This window comes from Rhea pennata, chromosome 8, assembly GCF_028389875.1.
Source record: "Rhea pennata isolate bPtePen1 chromosome 8, bPtePen1.pri, whole genome shotgun sequence".
Classification (NCBI taxonomy): Eukaryota; Metazoa; Chordata; class Aves; order Rheiformes; family Rheidae; genus Rhea; species Rhea pennata.
Genome location: NC_084670.1, coordinates 6,897,343 through 6,917,150, shown reverse-complemented (window position 1 = coordinate 6,917,150; position 19,808 = coordinate 6,897,343). Strand labels below are relative to the sequence as shown.

General features: G+C 35.5%; 1 protein-coding gene across 1 annotated transcript in view; it reads left to right on the top strand.

Moving 5' to 3' along the window:
* The window catches only part of LOC134143490 (nardilysin-like), a 33,666-nt gene that overhangs the window by 9,597 nt on the left and 4,261 nt on the right, over positions 1 to 19,808 (top strand). The window contains exons 9-25 of the mRNA XM_062581594.1: positions 784 to 857; positions 3,364 to 3,433; positions 5,426 to 5,503; positions 5,968 to 6,088; positions 6,176 to 6,234; positions 7,188 to 7,242; positions 8,804 to 8,908; positions 9,045 to 9,168; positions 9,622 to 9,708; positions 10,310 to 10,429; positions 12,454 to 12,505; positions 13,514 to 13,664; positions 15,558 to 15,685; positions 17,412 to 17,574; positions 18,729 to 18,760; positions 19,061 to 19,199; positions 19,706 to 19,753. Coding sequence (XP_062437578.1) covers positions 784 to 857; positions 3,364 to 3,433; positions 5,426 to 5,503; positions 5,968 to 6,088; positions 6,176 to 6,234; positions 7,188 to 7,242; positions 8,804 to 8,908; positions 9,045 to 9,168; positions 9,622 to 9,708; positions 10,310 to 10,429; positions 12,454 to 12,505; positions 13,514 to 13,664; positions 15,558 to 15,685; positions 17,412 to 17,574; positions 18,729 to 18,760; positions 19,061 to 19,199; positions 19,706 to 19,753 — 1,606 coding nt within the window. The remainder of the gene's footprint in view (positions 1 to 783; positions 858 to 3,363; positions 3,434 to 5,425; positions 5,504 to 5,967; positions 6,089 to 6,175; positions 6,235 to 7,187; positions 7,243 to 8,803; positions 8,909 to 9,044; positions 9,169 to 9,621; positions 9,709 to 10,309; positions 10,430 to 12,453; positions 12,506 to 13,513; positions 13,665 to 15,557; positions 15,686 to 17,411; positions 17,575 to 18,728; positions 18,761 to 19,060; positions 19,200 to 19,705; positions 19,754 to 19,808) is intronic.

Below are 19,808 nucleotides of genomic sequence, written 5' to 3'. Positions count from 1 at the left end.
GCCAGTGTATTACAGTTACTGCCTATAAAGAATAACAGAGTGGTGCTACGGATGAATCTTCTTCATAATTTATTTCAGTAAATAAATTCAGAAAGTAAATATTACTTATTTATATTGTATTTTCTTATGGCAGAATTATGGCTTCAACTTGCACAAAACATTAATTGTTCTTATTTAAAAATAGATATGTGTAATTTTGCGTGTTAAAATTGTACAAAGATATTTACAAAGGACTGTAACCTATGGGAGCTGGTTTCTGTTGGTTTCTACTGAGAGACAGAAAGAGTTTGGCATATCTTGACTGAAGTTAGCCTTTGTGAATTTTCTGCTAACCAATTTCCACAAAATGCAGGTTTTAAATAAGAAAGAAGTGTCTTACATCAATGCATGTTTCAAGTTCTTCAATCAGAAATTAGCCAAGTACTTTATTCAATTAATGTATTTCTGTGAAAGTTGATTTTTGTTCAAACAAGTCTGCTTAACTGTTTGAAGCTTCCTCGTGTGGCAGGAGGAGAAGGTATTTGTTCAGCCTTCTGCTCACAACCTTCCCAAAGCGGAGGGATACATCTACAAGAAGAATGCATGTCTGTGGAAGTAATCAGAGGAATAGCGAATGTTTTTACCTCTTTAAGCAGGATGTCCAGGTTCTGGTTTGGGTCATGTCCTAGTTCTATCAAGATGCTACTTCAGAACTGGGCTACTAAGCAGCTACTGCTTGCTGTCATGTGGCCTTTGAGTTCAATAAACTTCTGCTAATTTTCTTTTTATGTTTTATTTTTGAAGTGGTTTACCAAAACCAAGTTTTGATCATCTGACAGAGCCTTTTGACACGCCAGAGTTTCACAAGCTTTACAGAGGTGAGAGACCTTGGGTGGTGTAAATATACTAGAAACTTTTTAGTTTTATCTCTAGAGACATATTCATACTACACTGAGTGGACCTCATGCTCTCTGTTATACTTTAACATTGAGGTGAATTGATTTTCTTTCTTTTTTTTTTTTTTTAACATTTTTACTTATATCTTTGCCATACCTTTTAATCATTTTTGCATTTTCTGTTTTTCCAGTGCTTGCCTTTTCCCCTACACACCTCTAGCTCTTCCAACATCTTTGAACATCTTTGGTTCAGATATTTGATTCTTTGTTTTTCCTTTACTCTGTAATGAAGGAAACTGATCTAGTAGATCAGGAAATGCAAACATAAGGTTTCATTAGTTGAAAAAATAGAGGCCTCTTACATATTCTTTCCTTACAATAAATTCCCAGGTCTCACTTGTCCCTTGCATGCATCAGATTTTCCAATGCCCACAGTCTTTTGAAGACTAATTCTTTCCAAAAAAAAAAAAAAAAAAAAAAAAAAAAAAAAAACATTGCTCTCCTCCTCTGTACATAATTATACCTTCAGTCAGTCTTTGATTTTGCGGATGCAGAAGCACCATCTATTGCTTCTGCAATCCTTATTTGAAAACCCTATTTTAATTGTCAGTGATCCTCAGCAATACATGGGCAAAGCCTCAGCTTACAAGAGAGCCCTTTGCAGATGTTTTATGTACAAGTCATGTGCTGAATTCATTCAAGGTTGCCATAGGAACCTTTTTTCTTCTTTATCCAGAAAGATTGCTTTTTCAGTAAACATACCCTTTTGCAAGACTCATCCTTCACTTCTGTTCAGGGTTCTCATAGCTATTAGGAGCAATAGATAAGTAGACCCTCAAGTTAGCAACCACGTAGGCTCGCTTACGCATCTTTGCTCACAAATGCTCTTTCTTCTTTTGTTCTCATCTACAAGCATAGCATATAGCAGGGTCATTGTCTTTCGTTCCCTCTAACCTTTCTGCTGTTTTTGGCAGAAGACTGTCCTTTCTATTATATACCTGAGAGCATGTAATTTCAGGTTCTGGATTTTGAGCACAGTAATCTTACAGCTAGGTGATAAAATTCTCAGCCCTGCTATTCTCCTATTCACTTTCCCTGATCTCAAAGAGTTCTTGGTCACCTTTTGCAAGAACCTGCTTTGTTGTGCAGATCTACTCTTCTGTCCTTACGAGCCATAAGATTAGTTCTATTTCATGTTACTGGCAATTTTTGAGAGTGTTAAAAAAGAAAATAGGAGGATGGAACCCAAATTGAGGTGAAAATGATGATACTGGTTGAAATAAACTAATCCCCTTCCAGGAGCAAGGGAGTTATTTTTCAGCATACAGATCTGATAGAAAGTGATTTGACCCTCTCACAGAAAATTGTTTATGATTTGTAATCAGTCAGGATTATTGTGACTGGAAGTTTCTATCATTTGGTCATGCAGCCAGCAGCTGCCTTAAACAGATTTAAGTACCTTAATGATTGCATAGAAAAAGGTGGATGTTGGAAGGAGATGACTAGTTTCCGTAGGTCATTTGTAGCTCTTTGACATGATGTAACTCACATTGAATATGCTTAAGTATCACTAAAACTATTTGTTGAGCTTTGAGTTCATAGGAGCTATTTTGAATTCAGTCTCCCTAAAAAGCCTATTTCCCCCAGTTGCTTCCAAATACTTCGAGAGTTTCTGCGTTCTTTAAAGGTTCATTCTAACAGAAATGTGAGTACTTCTTTCAGAATATAAGGACATAAGGCAGGATGCACTTATTGTATCCTGTACCAGGCTCCCTATGTTTCCTATTGAAGCATAACTGAACTGCCTTTACATTTAAGTCTTATCTTTCTGGTGTTAATGGCAAGATTAATTATATATCTGCCTTGCCAATCTTATCCAGCTCCAAAGAGGGTGATAACAGATGCTTCTCTTCTTGATTGAGGAGCTTGTGCAGACAGCCATGGGAGTTCCTTCTGCTTGTTTATATATTGGTTATCCATACTGTACAGAACTTGTGCAAAACTGTTTGTGCCAAATACTGCTCTTCTAAATCAAAGATCATCGCATTTCCTTTAGGTAACCTTTATATGTTGGAGACACTGTTTAGAGATCAGTGATGTGCAAATGCATCTGGTCAGCCACTCAAAGGGGAAAAAAAGTCACCTGAAAATTCTTCTTGATATGTTTGTATGCACACTTCACTCCTGTTTCTCAGAATAACATATGAAAATTTAAAAGTGCAGGGACTGGGAGGAGTTGAAGGCACAGGATGCAGTTAGGCATTTACACCACTGTGATAGTACCCTACTGACAATGTTTTAAAGTGCTGAATGGCACCTTAATGAATTGATGTATATATATTTTTTATATTCCCACATATGCAAGTGCACATGCATATGTTTCTTTCCTACATCAAACAAAATATCTTGCTCACAGATGGTTCTTGGACTTAAATTGATTGGAAATAATAACATATTTCTATTTTTAATGAATAAACTTCTTTTGCAGTTATTCCAGTCAGAAACATCCATCTGTTGCATATCACTTGGGCACTGCCCCCACAAGAGAGAAATTACAGGTAAATTGATGTTTAGATTATCATTACATTAATTATGTAATCATTAATTTACATTATATTTTGATTTCATGCTGTTTATGAAACAGTATGTGTAGGGAAATCTAACAAATGATCAAGACTTCACCTCATGCTAATAACAAAAAAGAATAATTTCAGGAAAAAACCCCAAATGGTATGCTTTTGATTCTTTTAGAATAGTGTACAAAATGATATATGTTATTAGAAATAATACCTCAGTGTTGACGTAATAGATACAACATCTCATAGACATAATATCTCACTTCTATTGCTCTTCATTGTACAGGCCTGATGCTTGTGTGTTGTAGGATCTCTGAAGGGACGTGGGGTTGCTTTAGATGTGTATGTTTTTTTGAATACTGTTTGGGGCTTACACTTTTTAATTATATATATTCAGTTATCTTTCTGCACTTTGCTATCTTTGGAGAAAAGATAAACTCTGTGGGATTTTTTGAACCAATGATTATGTTGTGTGTGGGTCACCTTTAATAAGATTGCTAGTTTCTTTTTATGCTTTTCTGAAGTATAATGAAGACATTTCCATTTAAATCAGCATTAAGAAACCGTAAGAACTAGATTGATAAAGGACTTGGTGATTACAAATGCAGAGTTTGACACCTGCACTATAGACAACTAATCCACTTCCAGTAGTATTCAAAACCAGAGTTGGGGTCTAGATTCTCTGTGCAGTGTCAGAGAAGAGTCAGACTCCTCGAGGAGGAAGGAGATCCAAAAAACTTTTACCTAGACCCAGACAGAAATGTGTGTTTGAAATCTTAGCCCTCTGGATCTTAGGTACCTAACTTCAGAGAGCAGGTGAGAATCTAGAGCCTGGAAACCATTAATGAATGAATAATGCCCCTGGCACTAGAAGTATGCTTTTGAAGAGAAATGAGATGCTTGTTCTTTTCAAAATGTAACAGGAAGAGGATGCTTGCCTATCTTTCACATAATACCCATTGTTTAGAGTGTTTACCCTGGCAATTGGGGCACCTGTTTCCTCTCCAAGCTGAGGTGATTAAAGCTCAGAGCTTCCATATCCTTGGAGAGTACCCTAATGACCGTGTAAGCTGAGAAGGGGGTATTGTCTGTGTTTCCTGTGGAAGTGGAGTCACTGCACCTGGAGAAAAAAACCTACAGTGAGGTAGGTATGGGATGACTTTGTTGGCTTAGAGTCATCCCAGAGCAAGAGGATTGTGGTTCTAGTTCATGCTCCATGGAGAGTTATGCAGTTTATATGGTAATTAATTAGAAATATACTAGAGAGCAGAGACTGAAACATTCTCCTCTTACCTCTTACTCTTCCTCTATATTTGTCAGTCCCTGTCCTACTCCACCAAAAGCTGCTGGTGCATGTATTAGGCATGCTCATACCTATCAAGTCACTTGTGGGACTTAAGCTCTCTCTGATTTCTCAGTTCTGGTGGGTCTCTGAGTACTGAGTTGTTCTGACTGTTTAGCAGTGTGTGAACAGAACTGCAGGCACCAACAGTCAAAAAAGAAGATGCTTAGAAAGTTCATGTGCTTCAGGGATTAGCTGATTGTTTGCAAACCTTTTACCTTCTGCTTTTTGACTTAGAATCATAAGTGTTCTTAAATCCTGCTTTTTGGGCCCTAATCCCTTGTTTGATCTTATGTAAACTACTGGACATGATGATTCTGTAGTGAGCAATAAAACAACGTATTGGGATTCTATGGGCTCACTAAATGTCATAGTTAACTTTTGGAAATCTTGCTATTTTTTCAATAGTCATTGTTTACTATCAGAATTTCTTTTGTCTTTTGAAATAGAGAATCTGTCATCTTTATATTACTGCAATTTCATTGGTATGTGGAGAGGAGAATTGTAGTTAAATCTGTAGAATCTTCTTATGAAAAAAATGTCCAGTTATCTATTATTTGATTTTTCAAATTCTTAACCCAGTCAAGAATTTTTTCACTTGCCATTAAAAATGTTATGTTTTTATTTTTTAGGGTAAAACCACTACACTATATCTCCTGGCTGGTAGGACATGAAGGCAAAGGCAGCATTCTTTCTTTTCTTAGGAAAAAGTATGTATTTGTTTCTTTTTAAAGTGTACACTGAGGAAAATAATACAATTTTCCAGATTTTAATGTCTGTTATTCCTTTTAAATTTTGTTCTTATAATATGATTTAAATGATGCAAAACACTCTGATAAGGTACTGTATATGTCTTTATTCTGAAAACAAGGATTAAAACATGAAGGCTTTCCCAGTCTCCTAGGGTGTAGTTCATATGTTGCTCTTGTTCTAAATGAAAAATACGTATTTAATATTTTGATATGCTAAATATATTTTGGAAGAATACCTGCCTTGCAATTTTTTTAATTTTGGAGCATTTGACATTGCAGAGAGAACCATCTCTTTGAATTAATCAATTTAGATTAAATTTCAAAGCAGCTTTCACTAAACCATGATAAATTTCAACAATGAGATCTGATTTCAGGAAAGTTTTTAACTGGAGTAATTAATACTGGATTTATCCCTTCAATAGACTTTGGGCTGTTGCATTATCTGGAGGAAATGCTGAGGCGGGTTTTGAACAGAACTCCAGTTACTCTATCTTCAGCATTTCTATTACTTTGACTGGTGAAGGTTATGAGCATTTCTATGAGGTAAATTTCATTGCAGTTTGGATATCTTGTCATTTTGCCATGTCCAGGTTTCAAAATAAGCTTACCTGTTTGTCTTTGTACCTCCAGGTTGTGCATGTTGTATTCCAGTATCTGAAAATGCTTCAGAAAGTAGGTCCAGATAGAAGGTAATTCTTGTATCTAATCCTTTATCCTAAGAGTAGTAGGGGAAAAAAAATGGAGATTGTAATGCTAGGTGTGCCTATCCTAGTCTACTTCTATGCGTATGACCTAAATATAAAGGAACACCCTTAGGATCTGTCCTCACATCCTCTTTCAGCTGTCACTATGCCAAGAAGTTACTACTTTTTTTACCTTCTGCTCCTCTGTTGGAGTTCATCTTCCATCCTGGCTGAATTTACAATGTTAATGTCTTCTCAGCTTTATCAGCTGAAGGGGAACTGGTTAGCCTTCACACTTTAAATAAAGGGCTTTTGCTAATTTAACTCATTTTGATTAAATGTGAAAAGGAGAGTTCGGGGCAAGTAGCTTGATACAAAATGAAAGAATGAAAGGAGAACATCCAGTGACTTGAGACAGTCTGAGAACAGTAATCTTCAGCTGGCATAGCTGCATCTAAAAGATGCTGTTCTTCTGTATTTTGATAGCACTTCTGTAAAAGATCCCTTATTTGGAAATCCAAAGTAATAATCAAAAATATAATTTCTAAAGGAATTTTTAAAGATTCCTCCATAGTCTGAGAGCGAATTCAGGTATTTCCAGACAGGCAGTGGTGTGTAACAGGGAACTGGAATTGCAAGTTTGATCGCTGCCATTATCTCTGCCATTTAATAATTTTCTTATTTGAAGAAAAATGTTCCTTATCTGAAAAAAGGGAGGAAGCTAGTAATTTGTAGGACTTATGAGATTTGTCCAAAAAGTCTTTACTATTTTGTGCTTTCAAAATGAAAGAAGTAATGTATGGTTCTAGTGAACTGTTTTTATCCCCTCATGACAGCATGAGAAAGGTAGAAATATGTTACTTTTTGACTCAAGTCTTTAGTATTGTGCTAAGAAATGTTCTGTTATTCATCTCTTAAGAAATGTTGCAGGGTGATGCATACATATTTTTCACTCACAGAATTTGGGAAGAGATTCAGAAGATAGATGAAAATGAATTTTCTTTCCAGGATCAGGTACTTGACTCTTTTTCAACAGTTATCTATAAGAAACCAATGTTATTCACCTTTTCTTTCCCTATAAGTGGGACTTTTACTGTGTGCTCAGTTACAGTTAACAGAATTAGAATTTTGAATTTAGAGAGATATTGGAAGAAATAATACTTCTTAAGCAGAAATAAATATACATTTTAAATAGAAAAATGTTAACCTTTGATTTTTAAAACTATTGTGTTAAAAGACTTCTCAAAATACAACCTGAATGATGCTTTTCCAAGAGAGATCTTATCTTTTCCTAATTTCATTTCTAATTTTGATTTTAAGATTCTAGTGGTCAGAAACCTTCAACAGAGTACTTGCAGATCGCTTGGTTATTTTGAATGTATGTCAATATTTTCTTGTATAGGAAGTAGTTGGAACTTTTTTGCTTTGGAGAACTTGCAGATAATTAGTGCTCACTGAAGGTCTCTAAGTGTCCCGTCACAGTTCCTAATGTTCATAGGTGGGATTGTAATGGTCATGTAATGCCTAATTGTCTTGACTGTACCCTTCTGTTAAATAAGTTTAGCTGTGAGCGCTTTAACTGGGTATCCAGTCCAGTGAGTAAATATGTCTTACACAATCATATTTTCTGTGCATGCACGTGTATCTGTCTGATTTTTTTATCTTTTATGTTGATGCCTCCAGTAACTCTTGCATTTGGCCAATTCATCTACACTTGATTGTGGTTTGGAAAAATTGAAAAAAATAGACTTTTTTGAAAGTTTCGTGAACCTTTTGAAACTAGGGAGACCCAAGACTGTAGTGATGCTCTCAATGTGGAGAAATGAATCCCAAACAGGATAGAGGTATCCATAGGAAATCAAGCTTTGCTAGATTTACTGCTTACTGAGATTTTAAATTTGTAACAGGGATGTTTCTCAGGTAGTTTTTTCAGTGTTATACAATTTGAATGTCATGATTACCTCTGCCTTAGCAGAGGTATCCAACTGAAATCTTAAAGAGCTGTTGTAGCCAGTCTATTTCATATGCCCTTGGGTAGGGGGTTCTCTACCTAATGATCTGTGGAAAAATACCGTCTTCATATCTTCTTTAGTGCGCTAATCTGGTCCTCTTACCCATTCTGGTGTCAGTGCATGTTTCTGCCCACAAGTAGACCTAGGTCTTTAATTCTTCAAAGCCTTCTATAAATTGATTGTGAATCTTAATCTCTTTTCTGTGTGGTTTCTTACTTAAATTGATCTTAATTGATGACTTTAAGTGTTACTGCAGTACAGATTATTAAATTGAGAAATGGAAATTGTAGCACACTGTGTCTTTTTTGGTATGGATGTATCTGTAATCAAGTCATTCCCCTTGTTTCTTATGGAAACATCAGGTAGAAACATTTTTGGAGAGGTTCCCAAATACATGGACAGAAAAGGATCTTATATTAAAAGATTTTCTGTAGCATCTTTTTGCAAGGATGGCTGCTTAATGTAGTAGAAAACTAGGTAAACAAAAAACTCTACTGAGCACAGAAATGTAAAATAGATGTTTTAGTTGTCAATGGCGTGAAAAAAAATCATTCATTTTCCAGACTGATCCAATTGATTATATTGAAAATATTTGTGAAAACATGCATCTCTTCCATAAGCAGGACTTTCTGACAGGAGATCAACTTCTATTTGAATACAAACCTGAAGTGAGTAGAATATAAGCATCTGAGGTAGAAAAATTCGGTATGTTGAGTGTATGTAAAATTCAAGACTCTTGACTAAGTATTAGTTTATTTTTGCATGTATTTGAATTTGAATTAAGTTTCTTCATCACCTGTATAGGTCATTTCTGATGTCCTTGACCTGCTCTGCCCTCAGAGAGCTAATCTTTGTCTGTTGTCTGCTGACAATGAGGGAAGGTGCCCTCTAAAGGAGAGATGGTTTGAGACGCAGTACAGTGTAGAAGGTGAGATAAGCCTCCGAAGAATTTAGAGTTTATTTTCAAATGCAAATGAAAACTAGAAGCATAATATCCAGTTCACCTTGATCTGGATAATGAAATTTGACTAGTCAGCTTTTATGATGGCTTAATGAGTTTCAATTGCTAACCTAACTGCATGAGGGTTGCTGGGGATTTTGGTATTTTTGCGGCATTTCAATGGCAATTTTCCTCTCTATATATGTTTTTAGTAGTCTAGCCTACCTCATGGGCCTGAGTCTTCTACATAGGAGAACAGAATTTTCAATTTAAGGAAATAAGTCTTTACTTATTCCTAGATGAAAACATAAGCAGTGCCTGGGTAGAATTTTATGGTGACTAAGAAGGATAATGTGTGTGATTTTGATTTAAGTTTAAGCTAACTTACTTCAAAGATTGTTTCAAAACAAATTTTAAAACTAAGCTGCATTTGATTCACAGACATTGACCAATACTGGGCTGATGTGTGGGCTTGTGACTTTGAGTTAAATTGGGACTTGCACCTTCCAGAAGAAAATAAATATATAGGTAAGGCATCAGTGTCTGACTGAGTTTTCTTCTCCAAATTACACTACTTGAGAATAGGTGATATCTGAAAAATGGTCTATATATACCTCTATATGGATGCACATTTTCAGTATCTGTCTAGCTATAGAAAGATGTTTATTTGTGTTGAATTTCTGTAAAGATTTTTAGAAATGATAATTTTGGATCAAATTTTGTTTGGTCGTTTCTTTACTGTATTTTTAAAGCAAAATGAAATACAACAGTCATAACGTATTCAGGATAATCTGTAAGCAGCTAGAGAGGACTGAAGCTGGTTTATTTGTTGTGGCTGTTGACTAGCTACAGTGTTTTAGAAAGCACAACCTGTTTGTTTTTCGTAAGGAACAGGAAGACTTAAAGCACTGTCTTGAATATATCATAGTAGTCCATCACTTTAGGATTGGCTTATGAGACAAAGTACTGCTAAGCGACCAAATTAATTACCTTTGTGTCCAAGGAGCTATGTGCAACTTAACGTAACATAAGGACATAAAAGAGAGGAGAGAATTTTATTTTTGAAAGTAGCATACTTGGGACAGTGGATCTGACATAAAAACACCTGTGTGTTGTGTTTCTGTATTAGCCACTGATTTCTCCCTAAAGGCACCTGATTTCCCCAAGGTGGATTATCCAGTCAAAATTCTGAATATGCCACAGGGATGCATGTGGTACAAGAAAGACAAGAAATTCAAGAAACCTAAAGGTAACTAGTATATTAACAAATGTGCAAAACAAAAATTTTCCAGGTTTCCCTTATCACATATTCAGTATTGGCAATTTTATTAGAATTGGGAATTTTTTATTTGATTGTCTTCTAAAATCCAGGCAGCACCTGTTGTTACTGTTCTTAAATTCCTATTCATTTTCATTATATAACATTTTTTTTTTTTTTCCTGCAAGTAGATAGGTCTTCATACCAAACAGGCTTTTTTCTAAACCATCTCTCTGGAAAGAGATGTTACTGCTGAACTACAGTGTTACTGTTTTTTTAGTCTCATAGTCAGTTGTATCCTGTCCTTCATTACGTTTACCTTTTGGGCCCCTAGCCCAAATATCCACACTTATTTCAGCAGCAGCCTTTACGGATTGCTAGTGTATGAGGTCTTTGACCCAACTTTGAGGAAGACATTGCAGATTTCTGATGGTACCTACAGAAGATCCTATGTTGAAGTTAGGTAAGGCATGCACTTCTTCTTTCTTATGATGACACAAATCTCCATGTTGGATTTAGGAAGAAGAAAAGAGCTTAAGTGGTTACCCATCACTTTTTATTTTGCAGTAGAATAAGACAGGTCAGGCAATAACTTACATTCAAAAAGAAGACTTCGGTGTAATGGGATTGGTTTATTTAATAGTAATAAAGAAAAGGTCATATTTTTTGTTCCTTTATTATCACATAGGTAGATTTTTGTAAAGTTGAGATTGCTTTATCACCATTTGTGTTCTTTGGCTTTATTATTTCTATCTTGAGGAAAAAAGGTCATCTTTTTCATGGATACCTGATGTTTCTTGGTCCATTACAACTCCATTATTTCTGTTGAAGCTCAAAATGCTTTTTTTCTTGCTGTTTTTCTCTCCTAACTTCATCTGCCTCCAGTCAACCCAGTTCTAACTGGCTACTTTGTCATGCGGTCTGCTATACCAGAGGTACCTGGATACGCTTATATCTTTACGTCTCACTTGTTTTACCTGGATTATATAAACTTGAACATCTTAACTATGCTAGCCTCGTAAGCCACTTTGTTTTGTTTTGTTTTTTTTTTTTTTGTTTAGTTTTTAATGTTTTGTTCACTATGTAAGAGCTTGGAGAGATTCAGACTCTGGAACCTTTTTTTATGGGAATGCATCTCAGTATCTTTCTTAAAAAGAGGAGTCAGTAGAAGACAGCGTCTGACCAATCATTGGCGTTCTTATGGTTTTTTTGACCTCTGACTTTCCAACATGAAGCTGCTCTGCGAACTAAAAGCCCTTTTCACTTTATATCCTCTTTTCCAAGAAATTTCACTTTCCTGCAAAAGTCTAAGTAAGATAAGGAGCCACAGCATCAGGGAGGAAAGAACCAGTTTTGGACTTGCAAGTCCTGTATTTTTTAAAAAAACCTAAACAAACAAAAACAAAATAAAACTAGAGAATGATGGAGATGCCAAACCAAAAAAAAAAAAAAAAAAAAAAAAAAACCCCAATCCTTCCTTCCCCTCAAACCTTCATCTTTTCTCTCTATATTCAGAAAATATTATCTGTAATCATTGGGACACAGTTTAAAATTAAACTGTATTACTATTATTAGTATAAAGATTTTTTGTAGAATATAATACTTTAGTTCTTATTTGGAAGCTTTTTGATGTAGAATTTATATACTGCAACAGGAGTTTTTGTTGTTTTAGAGTCCTTTTTACTGCCTTTGATGTAAAGGAGTAATACTGACATCTATAAAGGTAATGGCAACAAATTGAGACATTATGCCTGTCTTTAGTAATTTATAAGCTGAATGCGCATTAAATCTGTTTTCACCAGAAAGGTGGCTTTTTCAGTTCCTAAATGCAAAGTGACTACAATTCCAAGTTCTCTTTAGATTTAAGTGTAGTTCAAAGAACACAAGTTGGCCAAAACAGAACAGTCTAGAGGAAAAATATTTGCATACTTGAAATGAAGCTGACATTGTTTCTGCAGTTCTTTTTTTCTTTCTTTCTTTCTTTCTTTCTTTCTTTTTTTTTTCTTTCTCCACAGCTTATGTACATTTCCACCTGATTTCTTCACAGGTACAACAGTCTGCAAAGAGGTAAGAATATTTCTCTATAGTCTGCCTTGCAGACCAAGACAGAGAAAGGAAATGCATACTAAGTGTTAGTTTAGTGCAGCTATCTCTATGTAAATGTCGTTTATAAACATTATAGCAATCACAATAATTTGCCAGACAGAAGCTCATCAAAGACTCCACTGGAATGGGCCATCAACTGTGAGCAGCACACTCAACAAGCTGCAAAACTTCCTGTATATAGCTGTGGAAGAACCTGATATACAGCAGGAATAGACTGTGTATATTGCATAGTCTTCTGCTTGTGACTCTGTAAATACATTATATCTCCCCCATATGTAGCATGTCTAGTCACCCTTGATCAAGACTATCTGTTGTAACAAAATATCTAGTAGTTTCATTTTAATATCACTAAGGAGCTGCATAAAAGGGCCAAACCATATTTCTGGAAATAACTTTGCATACCTATTTTTCATCAGGCTTTAGCAGTGTAGGTTTTGAATTTTTAATAGATATGCTTGATCCTAATGTTCTGGGGCACTTTGCAGTTTTTAACTATCAAGAAAGATTCCTTAAATGGTAGAACATTTTTATACCTATTGTGTCTCTATCACAGCCACTTCTATTTCAGATAAGGATATGAATCTTCCAAATGTCTTCTAGGAAGCTACCTTTGACACATTTTTTAGCATTATTAGTATTAACAAACAAATTTTACCTAGAATTAATCTAGTCCTTAAAAATTAATTCTTTATTCAAGTTAGGTGTTACCCTTGTGTACTCTAGAGAATGGTGCAGATTATTGTATTTTGTAGCTCTGATAAGCTTTTTTTCTTTTCATCAGATATATAAAACTTTTAATGCCAGAAATCCTAGAAGACATTCTTGTGTGTCCTTTGAATGAAAAACCTAATTCATAACTAGTTTCAAGCTTTTAGCCTGAACAGCATCTTACTCTTAAAACTATTGTTTTGAATATTTGTGTCTTTTCTGTGTTGATTCCCGCTCTCACTTCCTTTTTCATTCATGAAGTGTGGTGCTTCTAGACATTTTTGTTAGCATCCTCTCTCTGAATCTCTCAGAACCAGCATATGGAGCTGATATTGCTAAACTGAAGTACAAACTAGTGGCTGGAGAGCATGGTTTGATCATTAGAGTGAAAGGATTCAATCATAAACTGCCTGTAAGTACCAAGTAGACATCCTCCTTAACAGAGTTCGACAAATCAGATGTTGAACATTATTTTTTAAGTTAGAAGCTTGAAATTCTTAGGTAAGTATTAGTTGCAACTCATTAATTCATGGTTTTACATTTTTTAAAAGACTGTAGAGGGGTAATGGTTTTGTGTATAATAACTATGTACATTTCCTACTGAGTTTATGGACATTTCCTACTGAGTTCCTCAAAATGTGTAAGGTTAATGAGGTGAAGGAAGACTTACCTTTAAGATGGAGATTTTATGACATCATTTGCAACAAAAAAGCATGCAGTGAAGAAGGCTAAATATAAAGGAATTGGTCTTTGACTCAATGTTTTTTGCATACAGTAAGAAAAAAATCAGATGAAACTGTTTAAAATACATAACATCTGATGTGAAATTTATAGTGCAGGTCTTCTCAGTATAAATCTGATTTTAACTTCTGCTTATTACATGTAAGATTCCTATGGCTTCCTCTAATGGAAGTGGTCTAGGAACCAGGGTCAAGACAGATGACAAGGGCAGTATGTGCGCAGGGCATATTGTTTGAAGGTGCAAGGAGGAGAAAGCTGGGAGGAATAATGAGGCGCAAAAACCAAGCTGGAACAAGTCAGTGTTTGTTCCTGCTTGTTTCTGCTTAATACAGCTGTTGTTAAAAGGTGCTTTCCTGATAGCTTTTCTGTTTCATACTATGGGATAGACAGTAACTGCCACAGGTGCATCTTTTTTGACTGACTGACCTCCCCCATCTACAAAAAGTGTCTTTGACACCGCGTGATCTCCTCCAGCTGGTTATGTGAAAGGAGCAGTTACCAGTATGCCACTGATGAACTGTTTCCTGTTAGATATGTAAAATAAAGATACATGTGCAATACAGGTAAGTTTTTGTTGGTGTGGGAACTTAGTTCTGACTACTAAAATGATGCTACTTCTAAAGGAACTCAGCTAAAGTCTAAGAGCCTTGTGAACTTCTGGACCTGTGAAGAACTTGTGTTACTAAAGCTGTTAGTCTCAGTGCCAAGATGGAGTTTTAATCTCGGTTCTCAAATGATTGTAGCAAGTTTTCAGAAGCTTTTCAGTCTTTTCACAGGAATGGCTTTTGAGAGAAATGCCAAATAATGAGAGAGGTTTTACATTCGATTGTTCGGTTATAAGGAAGAGAATTTCAGGAACTCTTGGAGTAGGATTTAATTTGAAGCCAAAGAAAACAAGTAATCTAGAACAACAACAAAAATATCATGATACCTATATGTTCATCAATGTGGTATACATTGATGTGGTACACATTTCTGTCTTCTCTGGAGACCTGCATACATTTTGACTATGAGGCAGAGAAGAAAGGAATAGATTGAATTTTCATCTCTTCTATGATGTCTTTTTTTGAGTCTAGAGGAAAGCAAGGTATTTGCATGCTCTGCAGGAAGATAGAAGATTTCACTGTCTAGGTTTATCCCATCAATATGCTTAGACTGTTTCTCTCTTTGTGGACTTTATTTTCAAGTAGATAATTTTCATTGTTATTTACTGATTATTATAATTTTAAATTACTAATATTTTGTATTAAAAGATAGTTATCTAATTTTAAGTTTTCTTGCTAAAAAGATTCGTATGGTTTTAGCAAAATATTTTTCTGATTGATGTGCAGTAACTGATATGTCTTGGTAATTGATCATTATTTTTTTTAAGCAATTGATTTCTTTATTCAAGATCTTGCTGTATTTTATATATAATTAATTAGATACCAAGAGAAACTGTAACAGGTTTAAGTGATGTGTTTTTGGAAGCTCTTTTTTGACTCATGTTTCATTGATTTGAAAAGGACCAAATGCTTTTACTCCTAGTGGTGCAAATGACTAAGAAATAATATTTCCTTTACAGCTACTGTTTCAGCTCATCATTGATCATGTGTCTGACTTCAGTTTTACTCCAGCTGTTTTTCAGATGATTAAAGAGGAACTAAAAAAGACTTATTTCAATATGCTCATCAAACCAGAGGTGCTAGCCAAGTGAGTCTCTGTGGGAAAGGCTTAGTTTTAGTGTAGTGGTAGAAAAGAAAGCAATCTTTCTTTCTTTTTTTTTTTTTTTTCTTATGTTGTCATAGTAGCATACTGTAGCAGCGTGAGGAGTTGCTTGTCTTTTTATCATAAATTACCATACAGTGCTTTGTATGGTTTGCTGAATATAGTGAATGCCAGCACAATTATGTGAGCATAATTTTCAAATTGTCCGTTTTTTTATACTAAGTTCCCAATATTGAAGTTTCAAAAGTTGGCAAGAATTCATATATAAAAATGGTTGTCATATATAGTTTTCATATATATTTTTCTTATAGTTGCTTGCATTTTTTCTGTCAGTAATCTCTGTGTGTACTCACTGTAAGGTTAATACTCCTCATTAGAGGACTCTCAGATCTTCTGAAGAAGTGTCAGCTGGGGTCATTCTTCTCCCAGCATCCCAGCCCAGCTGCCATTTGGTTCCTTCTAATTGCTAGTGAGCTCAGATCATAAGCATTACATTCTCTTTCCATATCAGGCCCCCTCATCCTCTGTGGAAGAAACTTTATTTATACTTTGATTATCATTTACACAGCTTTTGTTCATTTGTTTTTCTTTTTTAAAAATATAGTTAAAGAGAGGAGATATGCCGTGCCTGATGCTGCAGATGTAGAGATACGTTGGTAGTTGACAAAACTGACATTGTGTAAAATTAGTGTCAACCACCAAAATTTCTGCTGGTCCAGAAATCTGCCTGATCTTTACTGAAGTCAGAGCTTTTCTGTAGCCCAAAAGAGCAAAAGATTCCTAGAATCTTCTTCAAAAACTGCATTAATAGAGCTGTCAAGAAAAGACAGTATTTTGTACTGTGTGAATATCATATAACATCTTACTTGATATTCTTTGGATGTTGTGACCTAAATATTCTGATAGTACTTTGTGATGAATTTCTTACAAGAGAAGATGTTAATCAAAATAATACAGGGTTATAGCCTTCTGACCTGTAGGAGTAGCTAGAGGTTGCTTCTCTCTGGCCTTGTCCTTGCTATGAAGGAAAATGGCATTCTGAAATGGAGACATTAGATCAAAGCTTAAGGTATTTCATAGCCTTCATATTAGTAACAGCTGTTGACAATGTTGACAACACAAGTGATGTTGTCTTCATTAGAATTTTGCCTTGAGTTGGCTAACTGAAATTAAAAAGCATCTGTATACCTGCAGATTAAAAAGCTTCTGATTCTACAGTTTTTCATCATGAAATATACAGCAGTGTAAAGCATCAATGACAAGAATTTCCTGTGTGTTGTTCTGTTCTGCTCCAGTATTTAAGGTTATAGGCCACTATGTAGCTAGTGCAAACTGTGCATAGGTCCGTCAGGAAAGAGGGGACCTTTGCATCAAATAATTATATATATCATTATTAAGTTAGGCAGTTTACTAAAAATTCCATTATATATTGCAAGACTAACTCCAGCAAAAAGACAACCTCATGCTAAATGTCATCTCTAGAAATACAACATATTGCGTAGTGGCTATCTCTTGTCAGATCACTTTTACTTAGTCCAGTTTCTTGGCAGCATGAGCTGTTTTTCTTTCTAAATGTTTGGTTCTTTGGTGTCAGATATTTGTGCAATGACACTGACCTTTCAGAATGTTGTAATCTACTGTACTGCTTGCCACAGCTGTGAAGTGCATTTCTGAATTAAAATGTATTACATTTTTTGTTGTTGTTTTGTAGGGATCTACATCGTGTAATTTTGGAGCATGGCAAGTGGTCTGTGATAGACAAATACAGGAGATTAATGAAGGGACTTTCTGCAGAATCTTTGTTATCATTTGTTAAGGCTTTCAAATCACAGCTATTTGTAGAAGGTTTAGCACAAGGGAATGTAACATGTCAAGTAAGTATTAAGCTCAATAGTGAAAGTTTGGACTCTGTTTTTAGTAAAATATCTGTGTTTAAAAAACTGTTCCTAACTATTTTGACAGCCTTATTTTCTGCTAGTATTTTGGCAGCTCCAGGTGACATGAGGTTGCCAACGTAGTCTAGAATATGTTGCTGTTTTACTCCTGTATCATGCAAACACAAGTAGTTTAATGCTTCAAATATGGTTTCTGTGGTGTATTTAAGAATCAGAAGCTGTTCACTCTATACTCTGCTAATCTGTATTTCTTTTAGTGGAATCATTCTAACTGTGCAGCTCTTGATTTTCATGCTAAATTTGTAGTGTAAATACAATCAAGTGATAGGACTGACTGCAGCAATACAGCTTAACATCCTGTTATCATTTTCAGAATTCATCTAACTGTCTACAGGCCCTAAGGTGATAGCTAGCAGTCTGACGTAGACTAGAGGTCTCCGCTTTTAAGAAGCTGGTCGTACCAGGGCTTTGTCCCAGATAGACTTGTACCATACTGCCTCTACTTCTCACTAGATGTGCAAGTTTCCTGTCTTTACAACAAGAAAGCAGTCCAGTAGGAATTTTTGCTGAAGTATTTTATGAGAACTACAGATTTGAGTAATTTCAGAGGATCTGGGCATAACTGTCGTAGAGATAAGATGTGTTTTGTGCTATTGGTAATGCAGCATTATACTTATCATATAATCACCTACCTTCTTCTACTGTTTGGTTGTTCTCTTATTTGCCACCTTTCCTTCTACTTGAGCTGGAGTTTCTTTCCAATCATTTCATCATCAAATACAAGAAACTTAGAAGAACACTGTCTTGTATCTGGTGGGCTATCTACTTGAAGTGTATTACACTGTCTGAATCTTTCATGGGTTCTTTTCTTGCTCACACGTTGCTCGTGAGAGAGGCTACAGAATCCCAAGCAAGAAATTGTATTGGTAAGCTTTTTCCTTTTGCAATATAGAATAGAGCAGACCTCCTTGTCACCTTTGAGAGACTTGGAACTTGGCAAATCACTAGATACTACAGTACTGGAATAGCATGGCAAAGCTGGGTGATCTGTCCCTTTCTGAATATTATAGAGTGCATTGGGACAAGTAATTCCCTTCTCCAAAGTTAAACTAAGTTTATACTTTCTCTCCTAGGAAGCAAAGGATTTCCTGAATTACGTTGTGGAGTGAGTATCTGTTTGATTCCTGTACAGTTCCCCTTCAGTTATCTTTTTTTTGGAGGGGAGGAATTGACTAGGGTGGGAAGAGTACTGAAAGCATAATTGAAATTCCTTGAAGATATTTAAGTATATATCGTGATAATACAGAAAGCTTCTGTTTTTTTTCCTTTTCATTAAATAGGAAGTAGGTTTAAGGGCAGGGGAGTGACACTGAGTTGACAGCATCTGGATTGTGAAGCCTTGTTCTGTGTGTTCTGCCTACGATGTAAGTACATGTTTGACACACTGCTTTTTTACTCCCTTCAGAAAGCTCCAGTTTGCTCCTCTGGCCCATGCTTGCCCTGTTCAGTTCCGGGTGGTGGATTTGCCGAATATGCACCTGCTCTGTAAGGTGAAAACGCTTAACAAAAATGATGCCAACTCTGAAGTGACAGTTTATTATCAGGTAACGTACTAGAGATTTGCATGATCATTTTTATTAGTAGTTTACTGTGCAGTCACAATTTAAAGAGCTATCAAGACAGAACCATCAAGAAGCAGAACTAGTGTGTGTGATCACTGTGCAGGGGAAGTGAACTGAATTATAGTGATTCTGTAAGGACGTGCCCAGTGCACAAGAGCTACTTTTTTGAGATCTACTAAAATCCTTGATGAAATTACAACCTATATTATTTTGTAGATGATTTATTTTGAATATGTGTCTTATGCTTTTCTATATTCACTCCAGTCTTGGTATTGTTACCTTTCTTATCTTTCTTGCCATCAATTTTCCCCGCAGTTAATTCAAGATAGATATTCCACTCATGCAGTGAACCTGAAATGACGTCATTTACTTTCTGCTTTGGAGGCACAGTGGAAAACTAGAAATCTCTGGCTTTTGGGTTTTTGTAATAACTTAGTGAGCAGTTAATGCTGAAGAGCATCTAAACTGGATTTATTTGTTTGTTTTAGGCTGGGGCAAGGAGTTTAAGAGAATGCGTTCTTACGGAGTTGCTTGTGGTAAGTTCTGACCTTTCCTAACCAATTTTGAGTGCTTACTGGGGCTTGTATTTAT